This window comes from Bos taurus, chromosome 21 (genome assembly GCF_002263795.3).
Source record: "Bos taurus isolate L1 Dominette 01449 registration number 42190680 breed Hereford chromosome 21, ARS-UCD2.0, whole genome shotgun sequence".
Lineage (NCBI taxonomy): Eukaryota > Metazoa > Chordata > Mammalia > Artiodactyla > Bovidae > Bos > Bos taurus.
The window spans coordinates 36,733,165-36,756,612 of NC_037348.1; the positions used below are offsets into that span (position 1 = coordinate 36,733,165).

The window sequence follows — 23,448 nt, forward strand, 5'->3', positions numbered from 1 at the left end:
TTATCTTTTTTTTTATCATTTGAAAGAAATTTCAGAAAAAATAAGTAAACATAGCTTCTTACACTTATAAGGTGAGTAGTGCATTCTAGTGCCGTTCTAAATATAATGAATTTATTATCTCAATTTCACAGAAGGGGAACCTGAGGTCCAATTTACTCAGCAAATAGCAGAACAAAGACTTGATCATAGGCAATTAGGCTCCAGTTAACTTTTAACCACCATTCTATAAGGCTTCTTATATGATAATCCTTCAGTTTTCCAGGGGAAATTATTACAGACTCATAACATTGTAGTCTGATCTGTGAAAACAGTCTGGCTTGTGGAAATATGAAAGTAGGAAGGTAAAATTCAGTAGGTACTGAAGCATCATAGTCATTTTTAAAAGAATGGAAACTACAGATAAAACTTATTTTCAACATACTTTCTGTGCTTTTTATTTTGGGGTTTTCTAAATATTAATAGTCTCTTAGTTCCTTTTATTAGTTTGTAACACAAACCATTTAGTCTAAAGAAAACTCAATCACAACTCACTTAGCCATTATTGATGAAATAGCACAAACAGCTGTCTAAATTGCTTTATATTTGTTTATGAAAATTCACATGGAAAAAGTCTGCAGTGATTTTTTAACAGCAGAGGATATCAGATTAGCTATAAGACATAAACAATAATTTTAACATAAAACTACAGACATACCTGCTAAATTGCTGGATAAGGTTAAAGTAAACATATCAGAAATGAAAGTCATATTATTATAGGTTTAAACTCTAATTTAAATATGGAGAGTTTAAGATGATCACATTAGAACCCATTTTACTATCTTGGTTATTACTCTTATACATCTAAGTCAATTTTAGTGAATCTGAATTAATTATGACTATCCACAAGAAACAACTGTGAGCTATCTAAAGACTGAATGAACAACAAAAACCAAATTATCTTCTCTATTACAACATGCATAGAATCTACTGGGAAATACTGTAGGGAATGAAATAATTACAAACTATTAATAACATAAAGATGAAAGATAACTATAATTCCTTCAATGAATTTAAGGATTTTGTTTTGTTATTTTATATCTTGCCTGAAGTTATCCAGGAGGTATTATGCTTGTTTGCACAAGAACAGAAGAAAACAAAGTATAAACAAATACTTTTAATAACTGATGACTGTGGACAGAGTATAAAACCACACATGACTTAATTTTCCAAATTAGAAAAATATCTAGAGGTGGATGTGTTAACATATCTAGAGGGTAAAAATATTATATCAGTAAACTTAAAAAAATAAGCTTTTTAATAAATCATTTTATAAAAATCATATTTCCACAAAATAAATACAAGAAAATACAAATCTAACTTTAAAGACAAAATTATTGTTGATTTTTCTTCTAGATCCAGAGTTTTTTACTCTTTATGTTGAGAAAAATAATTTGTTTTTAATGAGTGCTGTACTCATTTGTCTTGTCTTTATTTGGAAGAGAATGAAGCAGAAGAACACTAAAGTCAGTTGTTTTCACAATAGTTTTCTAATTCATATAATTAAAACTCATAAGAGAAAAAGTCTGAGTGAAAATGCATATACACTTTTCCAACTTCATGCATCAATAATGCAAGCTTGCTTCTCACTTCATGTAGCACCATTACCTTTAAAGAAAAGAGATGGGTTTCATCACTAGAGATGTGTACTTTTTAAACCAATTTACTGGGGCTAAAATGTGAGCATTATCAAGGATTTTTGTTTGAAGGGAATGCTACTGCATAAAATAAAAATCAAGCTCCTACTACAAAATAACATTCTAAATGTTAGTTTTCCTTCTAGTTATTTAAAAAATTTTCCTGAGGTTGCAGAAGTATTAGAATCAATAAATGAGCAAAATAATTCTGATAGCCATATCTTAGATCATATGCAAAAGCCACATTTAATATATTTAGCAAATATAGCTCAAAGTTAATAATTTATTAGTCAACTGCATGAAAAATATATTAAAAAGATAAGGCTTTATATTAGTAAAAATGTGGAAATATTAAAGAAAATAACATTTCTCACCTAAATGAAGCTCAATTCAGACAAAATGAAAATGTGTTTAATCATTTTAATAAATATATTTTCAACATTTCTCATGTTAAAGTACAGTAAGGCTCTGAATTACACAGAATATTTTAGATGATTTCCTTAAATGTGCCAAAAACAGCTACATTTTTGAAGAATGTCCTACAAATATTCAGTACCAAAACAATTATTAAGTCAAAACTAAGATATATTTTTCATTGCAAAGTTTGCAACTCCAGCAAAGAAAATGTATTATTAAATTTTAAGAAAGTACCATTTCTTGAGTTATTAAACAGCATTAAAATTATTACAAATACCAATTTCCAGTTACTCTTAGATTGCTAGAAATGTTTTTCATCAAAAGTTTTAAACTGTTACACAGTAAGGCATATCTGAAATAAAAAACAAAGAAAAATGCATTCACATTTAAAGATATACCTTTGCTCAATAACTCATATTTATACATTCATTTTTTTTTTACATATATGATATTCTTAACTTATATACCAGGAAGCCTAGGAAGAAACAATAAGGGAAATAATAAACACCAACTCAATAAATAAATAACCCTCAGAGCTCCATAAAGTCAAAATTTTAGGGGGAAAATCCAAAATTCTAGTAGTCTATCATCTGAGTCTATTTTTATTATCTAAAGCTAAAAATACATATAAATTTTCAGGAATAACTGATATTTCTTTCTGAGGTTATTTGGAATCTGATCATGGTGCACAAATGTGAATGAACGAATACATCCTTAACCCACCAGTATCTTTTTCTCCAGTGTGCAGGCAATCACCCGTGAAAAGTATGGTGTAGATGACAGGATGATACTGTACCTGATTAGCTCTGGAGGTGGTCATGGGGTCAGATGGAGAGGACTTGGTGGTAGTTGGGGAAGATGGCAATGTCTGGGAATAAAGCAGTTCAGGAGCAAATCAACCTTTATAAGCCTTAAACTGATTATTTAAATAAAACAAAATAAAATAAAATGTAATATAACGAGAACAAAATCCTATGAACAAATTTTTCTCCTACTCATTTAAATTTAATGGAATTCAAGATCAATTAAATAATTAATGCATGTAAATACGCATGCATAAGCATGTAAAAATAAATTCATGACTTGAAATCATGATGGTGACTGATAAAAATTCACATGAGTATTAAAGGTATCCTGACCATATTCATGAATAGTAGTCTCTTTTCTTTCCCTTTTGTTTTCTTGGGGGAAAAGAGATCTCAAACAAAAATTCAATAAATTTAATGAGTAAAACTGAAAGTTATTTTCCTATCAATGAATACAGTCGGGGATTGAAAGAAGTGGTGAAATGAAGTTTACTTTGGCATAAAAGTATCCACCTACTTAATATGTTGAACATCACCAACAAGTTGATTCCACATGAATTTAGGGTTCCATACTTAAAAGCAATTAAATTTGCAGTTCTGAGTTCTTAATATCACATTATCTTCTAAAACATTAATTTTTAATAAATTTAGAGCCCGTCTGAAAATGTAAACATTAACCTCATATTAATAAACAAGTAACTAATAGCATTTTAACAAATTGCTGTAATATTTTTTATTATTTGTGCTAAATACTAAAAATTTGTATAGATGAGGTGTATAACATTTTGTAGCATTATCAGCCTGTGTTGAAAATAAGCACAAAAATATTAGGAATCAAATTTATTGTTCATTTCACTTTTAAACACATATACATAGTATATATAAAACTATATACAAAACATGTCACATGAGACCATAATATTCTTAAGGTATTTTTAAAACTTCTGATGTCTAATAGAGTAACCTTAAAGTGTATGTAAGATGTTTTTATCTTTTTAAAAAGGTATACTTTCACTTGACAAATTGTATCATTTAAGTAGCACTCTCAGTAGATAATATTTCTTAATATATGAATTGGGGTAGTTTTATAGTATGGACAAAATTCTATATTCACATTATGAGTTATATTAATATCTATCCTCAAAATTACTCAGATATGAGCAAAAGCATAACTTTAAAAGTTCAGCAGAGTCAGAAAAAGCAGATAAAATTACTTAAGTCAGTCAAATTTACATATTTCATAAGTCCTAACTGGGATAGAAAAAAGTATTTAAGAGTAAAAGAAAGGATAAAAAATTTCACATGCTCTTGCTTAATTAATTCACTGCTCTCAAGCAACAAACTAAGACTGATTCTAATATTTGATCATGTTTTAAACAGTTCAGGAATTCTTGATTCTTCTTTAAAACCTTGAGGAAAACTAGACAATGCATAGACATACCAAGATTTTTGTTAAATCATATTTTAAAAGGGAAGAAGAGCTGCAAACCTCACAAGAGAAGAAAAAAACAACTTCAAATCCGTTGTTTTCTGTTTTTGCTATTTGTAATAAGTTCACTTTATAAAGTCATTTCTCCAGAGAGAATTTCACTAAGAGTCATTAATAATTACCCTACAATTTTACTTTCCATGCAATACTATGCAGAAACATACACTACTGACTTTGTAAATATTCTATGGACTATGAATTGAAGAGTAAATTTTCCCACCTCTGGTTACAACTGCTACTGTACAGATTTCCTGGGAGTAGTTAACATATATTTTAAAATATGTTCTTTATTAATCTCAGCATAATTATAAGATTGTTGACTAAATAGATGCAAAATAAATCTAGAGGCCATCTACCCCAACACAGGTTAGAAGCTAAGTTCATTAATCTACAGAAGCATGAGGTATGTGTGTTGGGCTCTTCTAGTTTCATCAGAGTAAAATCAACTTGAAGGATCACAGGTTCATTATGACAGCCATCTTGCCCTAGACATGAATTCTCTTGAAATACTGCAAAGAAATACGTAGAAAAAGTACTAATATCAAATGACTCAGACTTTGTGATCACTAAAATCAATACTATCTTTTTTCAATTTATTTAATACTTTTCTTTTTACTTGGCATATATGTGAAACATTGGGCATGTATTAGTAACTCATGCAACTCATATTCATTGACATTGTCCTTAATAATTCTGAGCATGCTTCCTTCTCAAGGGAATAAAACCAGTAATTTTAAACTTCTGGGACAATATTAATGTGTATAAAATCATTAAGGCTTTGGTTATTATAAATTATAATACATTAAAACTTAATATTTTAAATAAAACAGATGATAGTTAAGTTTGGGCTTTAAGGGATTAGATTTTGGAAATGTCACAATAGTTTCTAAATTTTTTTTTTGTTTAAATTCTTAAAATTATGAACATGTAATGTGGTAATAAACATATGATTAGTTTTATAGTTATCTATTACTCATATAGATATTCTTAAACACAAAAGATCTCCTTCCTTTACAAATTTAAGCTCTAGCAATGAAGAGAATCCAGAAAGTTTGCATTCTGGTTGATTCTTAAAAATACTAGTTGTAAAAATTGTTCTGATAAACAGACAAATGTAAATATATTAATGTCTGTAAAGTGTTCTAATAATTAGATTAAAAAACAGCTTTGAAAGTTGTTCTCAACCACACAAATAGATCAGAAAAAGTCATAGAAATATTTTCATGTTCAATATGTTTATTTCTCTAATATTTTATAAACACATGTTTATTCATCTTCATAATACAGACTTAAAATTTAAACGGTTTGAAGTTTAAAAAAGTCCCTTAGTAAAATTTCTGATATACATCTTGAAGATATAACTACTGAATATCCATATAGCAATAATATATTAAAATGTGTTAAGTAATATTTATAATGGGTATATACAGCTAAGAACTCTAAGTAAAAGTGAAATCATTTCAGTCATGTCCAACTCTTTGCAACCTCATGGACTGTAGCCTGCCAGGCTCCTCCATCCATGGGATTTTCCAGGCAAGAATACTGCAGTGGGTTGCCATTTCCTTCTCCCGGGGATCTTCCTGACCCAGGGATCGAACCTGGGTCCCTGAATTGCAGGCAGACTTTACAGTCTGAGCCTCAAGGGAATCCCTTTTTAAAGTATTTATCAAGCAGTGATTATGAAGGGCACAGGCATTTTTTTAGCATGATTTTATCTTTCAAGTGGAAAAGTATAATATTTTAATTTATAGGACATGAATGTCTTTAAGAATTCTGCTTTAAACACTGAAGGCTGAATTACTTATTACAAAAAATTTTGAAGTAGTTAATAATTTTAAAATAGTGGATCCTTTGGAATGCAAGTTTCTAAAATTCAAGATTTAATAAGTTATTTAATTAAATGTAGATTTTTCTAGGTTTTTGGGAATAAGAACTAAAAAGTGATTATCCATTGTGAAACGCATTCTTGTTAACAAGTGGCAGTTTTGCTGGACCAGAGAATATTACTATAAATATAAACTCCATAATAAATAAGCTTAGCTTCAAGCAAACCTATAGTAATAGACTGTCAAGGTCTATCACAGGTACAGTGAAAACAGCAATGAACAACAAATTTTAATTTGGAACAGGTCTGTTTTGAGTTCTGTTAAATAAATCTGCATACTACTCCATAAAAAATAATGAATCAGCTATTTAAATATGGAATGGTCATCTCTGATTTTTCATCTTGACACATATCCAGCCTTCTCCCAATATCTGAACTACCTGGAACTACTTAGCCCTAATATAAACTCATGTTGTCTAATTTCAAAAGGTCTTTTACAACTGATTACTAGTCCATATCTTATTTTCCTCATAATCACTATTCTGTACTTTTATCCTTCTCCTCAGCTATTCAGTCCCATGTATCTTATATTCTTTCCAATTGTTAGTTTTTACTACCTGAAATAGATCATGATTTTCCAGAATGAGCTTCCTTATCTACTACAATTGACTTCATTTCAACCTTTTCAATTTTCCAAACCACTTTCGCCCCATCTTCTCATTCTTTTCATGGTAGACAAAACTGTGATATCCAAGACTTCCTACTCTTCATGAGCTATGACCTTAACACCCTATAATCTTTTCACCACTCTTGACTCATTTTGTCCCTTAATAATCTCATCTGTATTTGGCATCCCAGTTTATCTTCCTTTTCAAACTTCTTTTTATTCCTTAACATTAGCCATTCACTCTTTAGTAGCAGGGTAGTTATGTGAATCTTCCTGATCTAACTTGTATTTTTCTCCTTTTATATCCAAACTTTCAAGTCAGCAGTTCCCACACTTCACATCTTTTTTTTTTTTTTTTTTTCTTTTTACCTAACCAGTCTCTTTACCTTTAGGATATACTATTATTAAGAAATAACAACTGTTTTCTCAACATAGAATTGAAACTGACTTAGAATCTCCAATGATTTTCTATTAAAAAAACTTATTTTTGAACTTTTATTTGGGTATTTGATCCTTTTTAGCACCTTTCCTTAGACTTCTCTTATTTTCTCCTTTTTACAGATACAGTGGGTTAATGCAATACCCTTACAGAAGAGGTTACTATTACTTTCCCCATGTTACAGGTAAAGAAGTCAAGGTACACAGAAGTAAAACAGCTTGTTCCAATGTACACAACAGGTGAATTAAAGAGGCAGAATTTGAACCCTGGCAGACCTATTCCAGATCCTATGCACCTAACCATTATACTATAATACTTTTGAGTTACTTTTTTAAAGGAACTGCTTCTTTATCTCATTTGTTTTTTTTTCTTTCTCACCTATAATGAAGGTGTAAGTGAAATTATCACTGATACTGCAATTAAGGATCTACATTTTCAGTTTTAAATTCTCACCTATGCTTCTAATTAAAGACTACTTTAAGGAAAAAAAATATTATGTACAACTTATTCAACCTGCCTGAAACAATCATACAAAAATATTGTCTCAAATAGACGCCTGACTAAAATTCACTAGTTGCTTCCTGGAACTTAACATTTTGCTAGGCTCAAAACCACATATGGTCATTTTTTATTGTTTCTTCATAATTTTGGAACTAGAATCAAATCAGTACCAAACTCTTCTGGATTTCACTTTGAAATATATTTTAACTTCAAGCATTTGTCTCAACTTTAACTACCAGAGGAGATTAAGTGCTCATCATCTTGTTCTTAAAATATTGCCTAGTCTCTTCACCCTGATACAAGACTTTCTATTTTGAACAAGGTCCTTTTCCTGCATATGTTTATTCAGGAATCTGAAAAGTCCTAAAACAGAGAAATCTATTGGATTTGTTTTATCAGTATTATACAAACTTAAAGGCCATACAAATTAGTATTAAGATCAATTACCAGTTACATTTCTTTGGGTAAGTAAATTTCTCTAAACATCAGCTTCTATAACATGGACTCTATACGTGCTTCAGAGGAATTTTGTGTGGATGAATGAGAGGTTTCAATAAATGTTAAGTGCATAGCACAATGGCTAGCATAGAAACAGAGTAAGCACCATATACATCACTATTATCATTATTACTGATTCTTCATTCTTGACCATAAAACATCCTTTTTTCCTGACAAAGATTAATGTCTCCTGGATTTGTATGATGTAAGAGAAGCTTTAAAGAATATTATTTTATAAACCTTCAAATCTAAGATCTGCATAGTAGATCACTCAGTAACTGTCATAATTATCTTCCTCTCCTACCAATAGCTATTCCTACAAGCACTCTAAGAATTTGTGTGGAGTAGCACAGAAGAAAACAAAGTGTAGAAGTACCTTTTTTTTCTTTTTTTCATCACCTTCCAGATAAATTAAAAGGGAAAGTATTAGAAGAATCCGTAGTGTGTAGGATACCCTTTGGCCAGACATCCATAACTTGCCATTATTTGGTTCCACACAACTTATCGAACATTAATTTCCTCTAGACTAAACACAAATGTCCCACTTCTGTCAAGATAATCTCTTTATTATTCAACAATTATGGTATCTTTCTTCTCAAATCCATACTGCTTCATCTGCCTAAAATAAGCTTTTCTCTTTTTTTCTCCTCTAATCAGGCAATTCCTCTACAGAGTCCAGTTCAAGTTTTTACCTCTTTCACAAAACCAAATGTCACTCTAGCCTACATTTCTTTCACACTCTGCCAAACTTTTACGGTGCATTGTTTATATTGTAGTTTTGGTATATAAATGCAGTTTTATATCATTATTAGTTATATTGAGCATTTATGATCTCTCATAAACTAGCTTGAGAGAGCAAGGGTTACAATTTAATATATTCTGCAATTCACTAAGAATGTATTTAATAAACTTATAATTGAATGAATGAATAATGAACAAATTATGAGCTAATCTTGCCAACACTTTATGATGAAAACAAAATTCTTTGTACTAATGAGATTTTTGGTATCAATTTAATTTTTAAATACAAAATAATTATATAGATGCCTATAACTATTTCTTTCTTAATGCAGTTTTTCTTAAAAATACATTGAGCCAAAAAAAATAAACAAAACCCACTGAAAGTCTGTAATAGACAAAGGAAGTTAACAAATGCCAACTATCTTACTAATCTATCATTTCTACCATGTTTTAGGGTTCATTATATTGACTTATGAGGTATAAATAACCATACTTAAGAGGGGGATTTGAGGGACTTATAACAAGAGGAAATTTTTCAATAATACTATGAGAAAAAAAAAGGTTACAAGTGCAAAATTCAAAACATAAAAAGGGAAATGAGAACATGGACATCAAAAACCTGGGCTAAGATATGCACTTAGGAATGAGTTTCTAGGGAAAGTCTAAATTACCTGAAGATCACTGAATGTCTCTGCTATTTGCACATCTTGAAAATAAGAAATAAGAATGTTCTATGTCACAATTAATATGTTTAATTCTGGCTTATTGGTTCCTCCTGTGTATCTGTTTCTCAGTATACTGACTTAAGAAATGAGCATGACAGTATTATGTACTTCATGACAATCTGATTTTAAAGCTATAGAATAGAAATTATATACTTTGATTATTCAATAAATATTATCATTATTTTGAATATATAAAATATTGGAGTCCCTTCCTATCAGCAAATAAATATTTGATTTAAAACAAACAAACAAATAAAGCACATCTGAGAATGAAGAACTAAATAGTTCACATCTAATATCTAAAGTTGGATGTAAGGCTATAAGGCTAGATTTCAAGATTCTTCTGTATGAAAGACTTGTGAGATCAGTATGTATTACTTTCCAAAAAACTTATATTTGGCTGAGAATTCGTTCAGTGAATAAAGTTTCATTTGGAGAGAATATTCTGGTTCATGCAATTTATTTAGTAACCAACTGTATCTATATCATATAATTCAGAATATCTTATAAAAGTTATAATAAATTGTATAAAACGATAACTTTTTTAATTTCAAAAAAGTAGATTTCTTATTTTTTATAACAAAAACACATATATTATTTTTGAAATTATTTCCATTATAGGTTATTATATGATAATGACTATAGTTGCCTGTGCTATACAGTAAACCTTTGTTGTTTGTTGCATATCTATTTTTTTTTAATTAGAAATCCAGCACTCTATTCATACCAAGTCAAACAAGTAGAATCAAAATGTCATAAACTTTTTAGTTAGGCAAAAATTCATAAGTTTTCTAAAATACATATATTATACATATATATATGTATACAAAAGCTTTTCTACTATATGCTTGACAAAATTATAACTTTTCAAGCAAGATTTATTTGTTTAGAACTGACTTCCTATTTTAAGTCCAAGTTATATATAAATTATACTTCTCTAGTAAACAAAATCTTACATTATCAACCATAAAAAACAATAAATACGTTGTAACAAACATTAGGAAAATATAATTTCATATTCAATATTAGTTCATTTCTATGAGGAACTATATTTTCTGGCTCCAGCAATTTTTAAAATTCTAATTTTATTCTTTACATAATCTTAACTAGAAGAAAATGTTTTAAAAATGTTTAAAGAAGTTACATTAAAAATTAACTTCTGAGTTAAAGTCCAAAGGGAATGTAAATGTTAGTTAGGGGAATGACTATCATTTAAAAATATTATTATTATTCTATGTACTCAAAGCTAAAAAAATAGAATTATATAAAATATACTTTTATCTATTCCATTATAAAATAATTTCTTTTAGATATAATTATTTTATACTGGATTACCAGCATAATTTCTCCAGAAATAAAATCATGGTAATTTAAATTTATTTCTTGTGGTTCAGTCGCTAAGTCATTTCCAATTCTTTTGATTAATTATTTAGACAATCATCCAACAAAAACTTTCACATTGAAAAATAGGATACCTACCTAGAAAGTTAGAGAATCTCAAATTTAGAGCATAAATAACTGTTGATCTACAATATCGTGGAAATATGCTCAATCTCTCATCTAGATTTTTTTAGTAAATTTTTCAAATTTTACATTTTTAAGAAACCACTGAAATATTAAATATATTACTCTACTAAATTTAGAGTACTCTTTTAATGAATCTTTAAAATAATACTTCCACATCACTATTGATTCCATGAAAATATTAAATAATCAATAATAATTTCAATTTCATGAATATCTTATAAGGCTTAGAAATGAATGTAAATATGCAAAATTAAATTAATCACCATTGTTTTTTAACCACTTATTTTGAATTTAAATAACATTATCTGAACAAGGCAAGTAAAAATAGAAATGAACCAAATATTTTAAAATTCTAGCTTTCATAAATCTGTACTGACACTGGACAGATGACAACCTATAAATTTCATTTGCCATAGAGAAAGTTAGTTTTAACAATGACTCATAGACCATTATTTGACAGTATTATTATAAAAAAAATAAAAATTCATTCATATCATTGTGCTGAATAACTGCCATACAGTACTTAAAGTATATTCACGTTTTACCTTTTTTAAAAAAATCAATATATTCACTGCCTTCCTTAAGTGTTTAAACTTACAGAAACTACAAAAGAAATGTGAGAATTAATAGGCTGGATTAAAATTGAAAATCAATAGACCCTACACTTTAGTGCCAATTCTGTAAATTCTTAGCTCCAGGTGATTTTAATCCAGAGGTCTTTGAACTCATACTTCTAGAATTTAGATAGATTTAGATTAAGCCAGGGTACTGCTTTCAATGCATCACATTTTAAATTATTCTTTGCATTTACCTAGCATAGATAAAAATTTCAAAACTATAAATGTTTGTGAAGAATAAAAAATATCTACTTATGTTTAGAAGTTTAAAATGTTTACCTTCTGCCATATGTAAATTAAAAGACACTTCCTTGATAAGTTATGAAAGGTTACAAATTGAAACATTTTGATACTAACAAAGAGCATAAAATGAATGATCTTATATGGTGTAAAAGCTACCTACTCATGATCTAAACATGGAAGGATTTTTTTAAATAGTATTAAAGGAAAACTGAAACTTGGCCTGTAATTTGAAAATATATAATGATTAATTTCTCTATTTGTATTTGATTAGACACCCTTACATTTATCAATATATTGGCAAAATTATAATAAATTCCTAACACTGGCTAGTATATTTTTTCAACTCAGAAACATGAAATTAATAAGTTTTTGACCTACATTTCAAATGTATTACAACGAATGTAAATATTCTGTAAATTAAATATTCTGTGAATGAATGAATAATACATTTCTTTTGAAGGCATAAAATCTATCAATATGATCACAAATTAAGAAGCTAATTATAAAAAGGCAAATGCAGAAACAATCATAATAAACATAAAGTATCAAATAATTTTGAAGATTTAAAAGAGCTTAAGGGGAAGAATCTGCCTTATTTTTACATAAAAGAATGTCATTTTTTTCCCCTACATAGTGTCTGTCATTATTCAATCTTAAAAACTAACATTGTTTTTTATCAAGTAAAAGGTTTGTTACAGAAAATCCCACACATTAAAAATAAACAGTGGCCCTTTATGACATATATATAAATACTGTACAAGTTATACAGAACATAATAGCTGATTTGTAACAAAGAACTGTTTGCTAGGTACAGAAATTTACTTATACATATTTGTTGATTAAAAATACTGAACATGACAATTAAATTGACAAAACAGGAGTCTATATGCATAACTATACTAGAGACTAAAAATATTGAGAATAGGGTATTAAGAATTTTGAGAATGTTGTCTCAATTTTTATACTTCATTTTAAAAGTGATAGAATTTTAAATAGGTTAAATTCTTATAAATTAGTCAAATTTGTATCTATAATTTTTAAAAGGGCACTATAAAAGAAATGAGCCATAATTGCTCCTCAGTGTAATACTAATAAATGAGTAATTTGATCAATAAATAAACTGATCAATCTAAAGAAGAGGCTCTGATAGTCTTTAAGTAAATAAGTGACAACTGTTATGTTTTAAGTATTCTTAGGGAAAAACTTTATATGCTAAACCTTTAAGGCTTCTTTTATAAGGAATTCATACTATACTGTGGATATCTGTCTTTGATTTCCCAACTAAACACTCACTTGTTTGATGCGATCTGGGTTAACGGTGGTCTGGGGTTGTAGAATGCTGACTGGTTCTGTCTTGGCCACATTTTGGGGCATTTCTCGAATTTTTTCTGCAATGAATCCATGAACTGCATTCAGTGCTTCAACTGTTCCCTGGATCAAGCACACTCGTTCAGTAGTACCTGTGGACAAAAGATTTCAGTTTCAGAACACTTCTTCTCTTACTTTGTATGCTTTTCATAAAAACTATAAAAAAGGATGATATACTAATGCCAATAAAATCATGTAAAGTGTAGAGCTCTAAATCTCAAAAAGGGCCAGCAGAGCCAGAAACCATGAGAAGTTTTGAATACATCATTCACTGACATAACCAATACTTTCTGAGCATTTATAAAAGAACTTAGGGTTAGAAACCAGTAACACAAAGATGAGGACTTTGTATATGCTAACAGACATCAAACCAGAGAATTATAAGATACTATGATATGAAAAAATAATGGAAGTTATCTACATGGATGGCACACGTGGATGGCTTACAGTTAAAAAAAAAAAGCATTTAAATTAGTGGAGAGAAGGGGTCTTGGAAAGCTTACAAAGTAGGTAAGTTTCTGAATTTTTACCACCTTTTATTCATGTACCCTGTTCTTTTAATCACAGTAATAACACTATCTGACCTTTTCTATTTATTTTTTTTTGTTTCTACTAGAATGCAAGCTCTCAGAGAACAGTTCATTAGTCTGTTTTGCATTGTGCTATAGCTTCCCCAAAGCCCAGAGGCATCCCTGGCACATGATAGGTACATAACAGATATTTATTGGACAAATAATCATCTCTGCTTTTATTGATTATACAATTTTAATAAGATAGAATATCATAATTAAAAACAAAATTTTAAACTATTTTTCACTTGAAATTGATGAATAATTGATAAAAGATACCATTAGTTTTATTTGCTTCATATCTAGTGAATAAAATGTAGACATATGATGTGAGACAAGACTAAAATGAAACTGGTTGGGTCTAATGCACAGATCCTATAGACTATTTTATACTATACAGGTATACCTAAAGGCAATAAAAATAAATGATTAGTTTTTCAGACTATTTTGAGCCTCACTGCAGTAGCCTGCTCTTAAACTGTAATCTTCTGCTCAGCAGCTCAACACAGCAAACACATAAACTTACTTCTCAGACATCAGTATTCTTTTACAGAACAGTTATCAACAAGTAAAAAGAATCTTTTAAAATTCAGAAAATGTTTGTTTTTGAGCTAATATGACCTCCCAAGTACTAAATACGTATCCATTTCTATACCACAGTTTCAAAATTCTGTAAAACATTTTAAAGTGCATTTTGAGGGAAAAACATGTGAAATTACACATTTAAAAAATTGCAAGGAGTTTATACTGTTTTAAGGGTTGATTACCATATAAACCATTTACCTAGTATTTAAATTTTTTTTAAAGAACAGTAAAAGATTATCACTCTTACCTTTAGAAAAAAGACTTAGATCACAAGAATTAGGAGCAGGAATAAAAAAATATTATATGTATACCATAAATTGGGGCTTCCCTCGCAACTCAGTTAGTAACGAATCTGCCTACAACGCAAGAGACCTGCATTTGATTCCTGGGTTGGGACGATCCCCTGGAGAAGAGAATGGCAACCCACTCCATATTCCTGCCTGGAGAATCCCATGGACAGAGGAGCCTGGTGGGCTATAGTCCTTGGGGTCATAAGAGTCAGACATGACTTAGTGACTACACCACCACCACCACACCTGAATTAAATTATCCTGTTTTAAACCACTAAGATGCAAGTTTATGGAAAGCTACATTTCCTAATTTGTACAATATATTTCAATAGAAAGCAGTATCTTTTAGTTGTGAGGAGGGAGACAATCTGAAACACATTCAGATTGTGAGTTTAAAGGCTTAATATTTCCTGTTTCTCCTAATCAGCTTTTCTCATCTTTGAGTATCTTGATGTATCTCTGTATCTATTCTTGGGTAAAAGGATCTAGTTTATTAGGGATACTCTAGGGAGTCTTTACAAGATTGTATTAATTGCCCAATAAATGACTAGAAAGGATGAGAACTGATCAATGCAGCTCCTGTGAAGTGTTCTCATCTGAGTCAGCAGACAATACAAAACACAGATCGGATTTCATTCCTGCTTTTGGAGACAACTAAAGAGTGCTCTTCTGGGGATGCCAAGACAGAAAAGGAAATCAGTTAAGCCTCAACAGAGATTTTTTAAAAATAAAACATGGTACTAAGTAACTAAAGGAACTATATGATCCATGTTGCTTTTAAAGTTCTAATTTAATAGAATACATACTGTGTCAGACAACACAGTAACCCCGATACTCTTCAGACTATACAGTCTAACAAGTAGTAAATGGAAATCACTGAGCCATAAAGAAATATGATTGTCTAAAACTGAATTTCACATAGCATGCATGAGACAATTTGGCAATAGTTTATAGGTCCAAAGTTGCCATAAATATTCTTTCAAGATTAAATGATATCACTACCATTAGAACTACTACCAAAAAAAAGGGAAAGAAAAAAGGAAATTGCAATTTCCCCAATGGAAACTGCTATAATCCTCAGAAGAGATGCTGTCATATTCTTCCACTGAACTCTAATGGCCTTTTCACTTAGATAACACAAAACTATAATTTTTAGGAGAAAGTCACAAAGAAGGAAGACTGTCAGGTATATGACCAAACTGTGTAACAAAAATGAGCCTATAAGTAATAAAAGTTGCTGTTTTTTTGTCATTTTACAGGCTTTTATGCTCCATTAGTGTCGAAACTGAACTATGAGTTATTTACCATTTTATTTAACAGTAGCATTTTCTTCTCTTTGCAATAGACTAGTAAAATCTGAAAAAATTATCAAAAGTATTTGCTTATATTTATTATAATGTAAAGATACAGGTGTACAGGACACCATTAATTTAAAATTTTTCTTTTAAGGGAGACACTAGATAAACTCTTAGAAGAAGGGACAAACACAGGCAGTGAAATCAGAAAGACTTTTCGTTTCTACTTCACATGCCGTATCATAAACTGAATAGGCATGTTTCTAAAATTAGGTACAATTGTAAGTTGCCATAGCAAAACTGTGATATACATTTAATAAAATATACTCACTTTGCGCTACTATAACCTTGGACAAGTCACTTAAACTGTTCCTGCTCCTACGGAAGGCAATCTATCATCTGTGCAGTGGATCTGATCTCTCTTAACTCCCAAGTCCACTGTTTCTCCTAGTGTCATTTTTTCCATCAGACCTTGCCTATCAGCAGAAAAACATGTTATACTTTCTTCCATTTTTAAAGATCCCTCCTTTATGATAGAAAGAGAAAATTAGCCTTTTGTAAAGCAAATGAAATACCGATTTAGGCAAAGATCATAAAACCATAAAATGAAAGGTTAATGGGAAATTTTCAATGGAAACATCTGGAATCACCAACTGACTTCACTGATCAACATTAGCATAACTAAGAGTGTGAAAATCAAGCACTGACATGATGCAATATGAAGCAGAGGGCACCAACTATAGGGGATGTATCCCCAAATAGCTGAACCTAAGTCGAATCAAACATTTAGCCTGACATAACAGTTTACAAATAATACTGAGGGACTTCCCTGGTGGTCCAGTGGTTAAGAATCCATCTTGCACTGCAGGGCATGTGGGTTTGATCCCTGTTCAGGGAACTAGGATTCTACATGCTATCGAGCAACTAAGCTTGCGTGCTGCAAGTACTGAGGCCACATCTCACAACTAGAGCATCCGTGGGCCACAGTGAAAGATCTCCACATAATGCAACAAATATCTGACACAGCCAAATAAATAAATACTAAAAAGTTAATTCTGTAAACAGAGAAACAAATGACACCATAAGAAAGCAAATACACAAATCAACAATGTAAGCTAGTCTTCAGAACAATTAATCTAGTTTCTTCAGCATAGGAAAGAAAGTTCTCTAGACAAAAAGAATCTTAAAAGACACAATAATCAAATATGAATTAGAATTTGACTGGATCTAAATTCAAACAACTTTTACTTTAAAAATTGTGGCACTCTCATAGAAACAATATTAAATAGTATCAAAGAATTACTGTTAATTTTAACAGGTGTGATTATGGCATCAGGGTGTTTAAGAAAGTTTTCTCTTTCTTTTTAGGTGCATATTGAAGTATATGCAGCTAAAATGACTGAGATTTGCTTCAAAATATTTTTTTAACAGCAAAAAATGTTACTCATACAAAATACATATGCCAAAATCTTGATATTAATGACAAATATGTAGGTTATACGGAGAAGGCAATGGCACCCCACTCCAGTACTCTTGCCTGGAAAATCCCATGGATGGAGAAGCCTGGTAGGCTACAGTCCATGGGGTCACAAAGAGTCGGACACGACTGAGTGACTTCACTTTCACTTTTCACTTTCACACATTGGAGAAGGAAATGGCAACCGACTCCAGTGTTCTTGCCTGGAGAATCCCAGGGACGGGGGAGCCTGGTGGGCTGCCATCTATGGGGTCGCACAGAGTTGGACATGACTGAAGCGACTTAGCAGTAGCAGCAGCATGTAGGTTATAAGGAGGTTCATTCTTCTAAGTATATCTGAAATTTTATAATAAAACACTTTAAAGCCCTCCCTAGCCTTCTTCTAGTTATATGCAGCTCAATTTGTTTATCTCTCAAAATTCCTTGAATGACTTAAATACCTGTATTTACACTTTTTCACCACTCATTCCTTTTTTCTTGACTCTGAGTTACTCCAGTCTGGCTTTTGTCCTACCATTCCACTTAAACCATTCATTACAGCCTTGCCTCGGTAAATCTAATCTTCATGCCTTTACATTGGCCCATCAACTGCATGTGACACCATTGACCACTCAGTTCTTAACACACTTCATTTGGTTTTCAGGATACCATATGGTCCTCATTTAATTCAATTCATTCATTCATTTGGCTAAAATCTATTGATTCTCCACTAAATGTTAAGGACTATACTCAACAAAGCAATGACCAAACAGATAAACCTGCTTTCATGGAGTTCTTCTCTAGTTCACACAGAAACACTATACAAAAAACAAATAATATAGAGAATATGAAATAAAATTAGTACTACAGAAAAATATTGGGAACAATACAGGATACGCAAAGACAAAAATGAAGTATAAAAAAGAGCTTGTCTGTCAGGCTCACTGCTGTATCCTCAGTGTATGGAAGAGTGTCTGGCACCCTGTGGATGCTCAAGAAGAATTTTTGTTTTAATAAATGAATAACTCCCTGAGTCTGATTTCCTTAGCTATGTATTAAAAACATACGATTGACTTTAAGACCTTTTTGTCTACTGACCTTTTGCTTTATAAAATGTCTAAAAAACCAATAAGCCTCTTTGGGTTTATAAAATGAGTCGATATATGTAAAAATTAGATATATTTTCGGAAATGATTTTAAAAACTACTAATAAGTTATAAATTACAATTATAAAACCAAAAGAATAGTTGGTTTTTAAAAAGCTTTCAGGAAGGTAATAGGAGAAACAATGAATAGTTTAATAGTTTTTTTCCTTTCCAGAATAGAAAGTAGATAAACTTTAAAAATGTAATCTACCTAAAAGAATAAAGTGAGGGAAAAAAGGAACACTTCTTTGCTGTTGTATAAAAGACAGTCTAAAACTTTTTAGATACCTGAGACCTATTTCAACAAGAATGACTCTGGTTTGGAATAATGGGCATATAATAACGATATGATCCACATATTTCTAATTGTCAACTATAACAAAAATTAGCAAACATTTTATTTGGATGTAAGAAAATGCATCAGTTTATACTCCTACTGAAAATATAACTCAGTATCTTGTGATAAGAATGCAAATACATAACTCTTCAGGAAATATTAGTGCCAGTCTAAACTAAGAAATTTGAATGAATGCCAGTGAAACATCTTAAAATGAAAAATCAATACTCAAAATTTAGTAGAATATTAATAACTCTATGACAACCTGTAAACAATGTTGGCCTCAAAAAGAACTGAAACAATGAAAGTGCCAATTAACATCACTATAGGCAAAAACCGAGGGGTAAAACAAAACGTGGTCCGTAATTTTTAGAGTGTGGTAACAGCTACTTATAGCACTGAAAAACTGCCAAATCTGGGTAGCTGATATTCTGAATGGATAGGGTTTCTTTCTTTCAACATAACATTTAGCTTCTACCATTTCTAGAAATATCTCCCAATTAGTTATATATTTTCAAATACGCTTAACATTTCCATAATACCTGGGGAAAACTATATAATTCTGAACAGAAATACATGTCAAACTTGAGATTTCTTTGGGTATGTCTATTTATCCTTATACAAGTGGTGCTCTGTGACTGGTATTTGTTCCTTTAATTTTCATATTCTTTTCTTTACTATCCCTTATCCCTACATCTGATTCTAACACACTCTTCTCTTTACTTGTACTTTGTTGCATTTAGTCCTCAATGGCTGGATGAGCTAAGCAAAGTTGTTGAAACTACATAAACTAGCAATAGATAGATTCCTAGTAACAACCATAGGGGACAGTTGACCTCTGTGAAATCTATTCTGGCTTTTTTCCCCTTTATTTATGAATCTGACGGGTCAGTATCAATAGCCATATTTCTCTAATGCTTTCTTAATGTTTAAAATTGCAGTTCAGTTCAGTCGCTCAGTCATGTCCGACTCTCTGCGACCCCATGGACTGCAGCACACCAGGCTTCCCTGTCCATCATCAACTCCCGGAGCCTAATTAAAACTGCCAGTGGGCATTTTATCTTTAAAACAAAGAGCACCATTTTTAGTGAATAAAGCAATTTACAGCAATTGTTTATTCTTGATCTATAGTCATGGTAATCTAATTATGTGAATATCTTTGTGGCTTTAAAAAAAGCATAAACATTAGCTCCTTAGCTTTTCTTTAGTTTAACTATTAAAAGTAAAGTAGTACAGAATATCAATCAATAGCAATAATAGGCATTACAAATTTCAGGTTAGAACAAAATGTAAATTTTTTTAAAAGAGGAGAATAGTATATATATTATATAATTTATAAGACATTTAATATTTTATTAATATGATCATATATTACACAGCATACTGTATGGAAGCCCATTTAATACTCACAATTATCAAGACACATAATATTTTCTTCAACTTACAGGTAGAGAAGTGGAAACAGCTGGACCAAGGAAACAAAACTAACAAATGTAGAAAGAAGTAAGACTTTGTCAAATATCACATTTTTTCCATTACAACACATACCTTCTGAAAATGTAATGTTAGGCCAGCTATCAAATCACATCCTTTGAAGAAAGTCACATATATTTCAGCCTGATGATGGGAAAATAATTTCTACCCAGGCTTGATAATCTTTTTAAATGCACTGAGTCATATTATTAATATCACTTCGCAGGTTTATTTCAAATCTGGCATAAAATGAAAGAAAAGACTGACCCTTCTTACTGAGAACAGACAACCATAGGAGAAGTGGTTAATAATTGTGTAGCTAATAGCAAATTTTTTAGAATAAATTTTCAGATCAACAAAAGCATTTAGGAAAACTGCCATAAAAAGTAAGTTCAATTTGTAATTGCAGCTTTTATACCATTGTACAGTTTTTGCACATTTGAAAAAGCTTTCTCCTACCCTACAATTACTAAGGGAAAAATACACTATTTGAAGAAGGGGATTCTTTAGAAAAGGAAATTATAGGAATTGACATATCTCATGATATAAAGTAAAAATTGCTTCTCTTCTTCTGGTGATTAACTCTCTACACAATCATGTCTCTACTTCTAAATTGTAAAATTTGTAGGGGGCCATTATAACAGGCTTTATTCCCAAATCAATATAGTGAAGCTCAAGTTTCTGTTTACAGACCATGCTTTAACATTAAAATGTACTCAATTAAGCCAAAGGATGAAAGTATACTTTTCACAAAATCTAAAAGTACTCATGTTCTTCAAAGAACTGATGATTTGAGAATGAATGACAGAGCAGACGTCCAGCTTCTCACTCAATCTCTGTCCCATGCATGCAAATTGCATACTCATTTCCATTTAGCCACTCCCACAAAGTAACATCAGGAGTTTAGGAGACTTGAAGTTTTGACGAACTGTGAGGTTTGAAAGCAGAGGTATCTAAAAATTCTAAATAACAATTGTAATTTAGCTTCAGTTTTTAACTTCTGAGGTCATGCAAAAGATCCTACCAATAGTTATGATGATGATTAGCTGGTCATTCATCTTTAGCACAGGTTTAGGCTACTTGTGGGCTCCCTGGTGGCTCAGACAGTAAGGAATATGCAAGCAATGTAGGAGACGTGGGTTTCATTCTTGGGTCGGGAAGATTCCCTGGAGAAGGGAACGGCTACCCACTCCAGTATTCCTGCCAGGAGAATTCCATGGACAGAGGAGCCTGGCAGGCTATACAGTCCATGGGGTCACAAAGAGCTGGACATGACTGAGCAACCAACACTTTCAGTTTTCACATAGGCTACTTTTTGACATGTAGCAATCCTGGGACGGAACAAGATGGCAGAGTAGAAGGACTCTGAGTTCAACTCCTCTCAAGAGCACACCAAAATTACAACTAACTACTGAATAAGCATCAACAAAAAAACCTGGAACATATCAAAAAAGATATTCTACATTCAAAGACATAAAGAAGAAACTCAACAAGATGGTAGGAGGGGTTGCCGCACTGATAATCTAATTAAATCCAATATCCCACAGGAAGCAACCCACAAGCTGGAGAATAATTATATGGCATAACTCTCCCACACGACTGAGGTTCTGAGCCCTATGTCAGGCTTCCCAGCCTGGGTTTCTGGCAGCAGGAGTCATTGTTCCCAGAGCATTTGGGTTTGAAGGCCAGTGGAGTTCGAGTGCAGGAGCTCCACAGGACTAGGGGAAATAGACTCCACTCTTGGGAGGGCACACACAAGGTCTCATGCATTCTGGTTGTTGCTCAGTTGCTCAGTCCTGTCCGACTCTTTGTGACCCCATGGACTGCAGCATGCCAGGCATCCCTGTTCTTCACCAACTCCTGGAGCTTGCTCAAATTCATGTTCATTGAGTTGGTGATGCCATCCAACCATCTCACCCACTGTCGTCCCCATCTTCTCCTGCCTTCAATCTTTCTCAGCATCAGGTTTTTTTTTTCCCCAATGAATCAGCTCTTTGCATCAGGTAGCCAAGTATTGGAACTTCATCTTCAGCATCAGTCCTTCCAGGGAATATTCAGGACAGATTTCCTTTAAGAATGACTAGTCTGATCTCTTTGCAGTCTCAAGAGTCTTCTTCAACACCACATTTCAAAAGCATCAATTCTTCGGCGCTCAGCCTTCTTTATGATCCAACTCTCACATCCATACTTGACTTACTGGAAAAACCATAGCTTTGATTATATGGATTTTTGCTGGCAAAGTAATGTCTCTGCTTTTTAATATGCTGTCTAGGTTTGTCACAGCTTTTCTGTTATACACACTGGAAACCAAGGCAAAAGCAGTAATTTCCTTGGAGCCTGGGCCAGACCTACCTGGTGGTTGGTCTTGAGGAAGGTCTTCTAAGGAGGTGGGGGGTGGCTGTGGATCACTGTGGGGAAAAGGACACTGGTGGCAGAGGTACTGGGGAGTATTCATCAGCATGAGCTCTCCCAGAAGCCACCATTTTGGCACCAAGAACTGACTCCATCCAACAGCCGGTAGGCTCCAGTGCTGGGATGTCTCAGCCCAACCAACCAACAGGAAGGAAACACAGCACCACCCATCAGCAGACAGGCTGCCTAAAGACTTCCTGAACCCAGTCACATCGAGGCACACCCCTTGATACAGCCCTGCCCATCAGAGGGTCAAGACCCATCTCCCCCCCCTATAGGCAGACACTGGCTCCTCTTACCAGGTGTGAGGCTCTAGACCAGCCTCACTCACCAGGGGACAGACACAAGAA

The 23,448-nt window shown here is 31.8% G+C and overlaps 1 protein-coding gene across 11 annotated transcripts in view; it reads right to left on the reverse strand.

The window, feature by feature from the left end:
• Positions 1-23,448, reverse strand: part of NOVA1 (NOVA alternative splicing regulator 1) — a 167,039-nt gene that overhangs the window by 21,061 nt on the left and 122,530 nt on the right. For 9 of the 11 annotated variants that reach the window (NM_001101150.2, XM_059879107.1, XM_059879112.1 and 6 more), the window contains 2 exons: positions 13,462-13,628; positions 2,887-2,958 (listed from right to left, as the gene is read on the reverse strand). In NM_001101150.2, the coding sequence (NP_001094620.2) occupies positions 2,887-2,958; positions 13,462-13,628 (239 nt within the window). The remainder of the gene's footprint in view (positions 1-2,886; positions 2,959-13,461; positions 13,629-23,448) is intronic. The other 2 variants (XM_059879106.1, XM_059879108.1) reach the window with 1 other exon arrangement.